This window comes from Etheostoma spectabile, chromosome 12 (genome assembly GCF_008692095.1).
Source record: "Etheostoma spectabile isolate EspeVRDwgs_2016 chromosome 12, UIUC_Espe_1.0, whole genome shotgun sequence".
In the NCBI taxonomy this organism is placed as follows: domain Eukaryota; kingdom Metazoa; phylum Chordata; class Actinopteri; order Perciformes; family Percidae; genus Etheostoma; species Etheostoma spectabile.
The window spans coordinates 28,048,751-28,051,584 of NC_045744.1; the positions used below are offsets into that span (position 1 = coordinate 28,048,751).

General features: G+C 44.5%; 1 protein-coding gene across 2 annotated transcripts in view; it reads right to left on the minus strand.

Annotated features, from left to right (window-relative positions):
• Nucleotides 1-2,709, minus strand: part of LOC116699018 (purine nucleoside phosphorylase) — a 10,027-nt gene extending 7,318 nt beyond the window's left edge. Inside the window, exons 1-2 of one of the 2 annotated variants that reach the window (XM_032531381.1) lie at nt 2,465-2,709; nt 124-287 (exon numbers count right to left, since the gene is read on the minus strand). In XM_032531381.1, coding sequence (XP_032387272.1) covers nt 124-287; nt 2,465-2,493 — 193 coding nt within the window. In that variant the 5' untranslated portion in view covers nt 2,494-2,709. Of the gene's footprint in view, nt 1-123; nt 294-2,464 lie in introns of both variants that reach the window. The other variant, XM_032531380.1, reaches the window with a different exon arrangement.
• Between the last annotated feature and the right edge of the window lie 125 nt (nt 2,710-2,834).

A 2,834-nucleotide genomic window follows, 5' to 3' on the forward strand; every position in this document is an offset into this window, starting at 1 on the left:
ACACACACACACACACACACACACACACATGCACACACACTTAGTTAGTCACACATTGCATTTGCTTAGAGCCCATAGACATGTTAACAGCTGTTTTTCCAGAAAGCTGCAGGCTGTGCATACCTGTGCTCCGGGGGAAGTTGGGAATGTCACAGTATTTGAAGACCTGAGGGTCCTTGATCATCTCAGCCAGCCCCCCCAAACCTGAACCACAGACAATTCCCACAGTGGGCCGCACCTGTATGCTGGACAGCAGCCAATCAGCTGTGGTCCGACACTCCTCATAGCTTTCATTGAGAGAGTCAGAAAAACAAAGATCAGTCACCTGACAGCCTGATGTGTTGGGTGTTGCTTTACTTTTTAAAACTCCTGAAAAATATCCTTGACATCATACACACCCACAGTGACACAATGTAAACACAGTGGCATTCCTTATTTCCCCCCTCCCTCTCTGTGTACACATCACGTCGCACAAGGAAATAAACAGATGATTCAACAGTAGGCTTTTGGGAGGTGGGGGCATATTTGTAACACACACACACACAAAGAATAGACACACTCTGCCGTAAACCATAGCCCATAATATGTAATGAATATGTATATTGTTATGCCAAGAATGCAATGAAGCACATGTGTGGCCCCACTGTTAAATCTATCCATCCCTTTGGAACTTAATCCAACCTTGAGCCTTCATACACATATTAACAAGTTTAGAAACTCTTTTCTTTGCTAATAAAACAAAAACCTTACACAAGTTAGACAAATCACCACAAATAACATAATAATAAATGCTACCATTACTACAATACTAACAGCCAAACAAAAACATACTTTAAAAGATCATTTGTGTAGTGTGGCTCAGAAACATGACCCATAAAATAGGTGATACATAGTTACACCTTTGTGTTACTTGGTTTAAATGAGTAGATGTACTTATTTTTGTATCGTTTGTTTTGTATCTTTTTCTTTGGCGTAGGCATAGCCTATAAGTACAGTGCCAGTCATCACAGGCTGTCTCGCGACGTTTGGGGGGAGGTGTGCGTCTCATCGTACGGCAAAGCCATATAACTTGTCACAAAGTGTAAAAATAAAAGCCACAGCAGCAGAACAGAAAAGCCACCTCTGTGAGTAATAAGGGGTCAGTGACCCCCCCACCCTGCTGTATGGGAGTCAGTCACGGACCACCTACAGCAGGCACCCGGGAACCCTGGAGCAACGTCATCTGAAGACATTTAAACCTTGTGTTGTCTTCCCGTCAACATTTAAAATCAACACTTTTGTTGACGCTTTTTATCAATGTTTTTAACTTTTTCTTTTGTTTTTGTCCCTTTTTTCCAACACTTTTGACTCTTTTTTTAAATGTTTGTCACTTTTTAACACTATGTAAAACTAACTTATTAACTTTAGTTTTACAAAATTGAATTTAAAATTAAATAAGCCACCCCAAAGTGAATGAAAGTAGAAATGTGTACTTGCCAAAGAGCGTTGTGTGGAATCAATCATGTTATTTTGGGTAATTACAATTAGGTAATTTAAAAGAACATTGATATAGGAAAACGGGTCAATTTGACCCAAGGACAACATGAAGGTTAAGGAAGATTCTGAGGAACAACTGGGAGGACAGACGTACCAACATGGACATTTCGATGATAGACTGCCATGTTATTCGCATGTCCAACACTCGTATCCCCCAAACAGATCCTTGGCTGTACTCCCAATTGAAGGCGAACATTACGAGCCCCCAGTGGTCCAAAAAAACGCTTCAAGGACACCTAGAGGTTTAAAATTCCAGTAAGCAACTGGCGTTTGGACAGGCGTTGGACATGCTGGAAGACAACTGCGCAGGACTGTGCGCCACGAAATGTCGCAGAGACAAAGCGACAGCACCGCAAGGAAAAAGAGAAAAAGGCTGCTCTACCACTCACCACCTCCACTTTCCCATGGCCACACTGCACCATACCCACTAGAAGACCACCCCACGGAGAGGACAGCCATCCTCGCCGATTATGGGACGTGACGTCACGGCGAAGCCACGCGCCAAGTTGGGGTTTTCCGTCCCAACGGTGAGCAAAGCTTTCCGCGCTTTACAACAGTCGTCTCTTCCACGGAGCTCCCACGCCATTAAAAAGATCAAAGGATTGAGCCGCATCCTCACAAGCGTGACATCGTCATCCGCGCGCTCCTCAGTCCGTTTTTAATTAACTTTAGTCTAGCAGTTAAAATCAGTTTTAGCAGTATGTAATCATATAGCCTGAGTGTATCCGTATCTCTGGTTATTTGGGGGAAATGTAGCTACATTCAAAGGGATTTCATCTCAAGTATTACAGCCTCCACATGTAACATAAGCGATGGAGACCCTGTGACGTATGCGTGTCACATCAAAAATAGCATAGGCTACATGTTATAACAGTAGGCTAGCTTTCTAATAATGTAGCTATAGTAGCCTAGATATGGATGTACTCACCCAGACACAATCTCGGATAAGGACAGCATGGTGAAACGTGATGCAGACTCAGCAGGTTCTTCACGTTGAACGGAGCCGGTGGATGTATTCAGAAACGGTCTATGCGGGCTTCCTGATGGTGGGACCAGCTTTTAGGTCCACTGGATCCCCACCCATAATTCGACACATCCCCTTCACGTCACAACTCGGCAGAGGCTCTGATTGGTCGAAGTGCAGGCGTTGCTCGGATGGGCTTGTGTGCTTCAGATGCGCCCGTGTTCACCATGGTGACCACACACCCCACACTAACCAATCATGTGTTCACCCACCCTGCCCCCCAGCACACACACACACACACACACACACACACACACACACACACACACACACA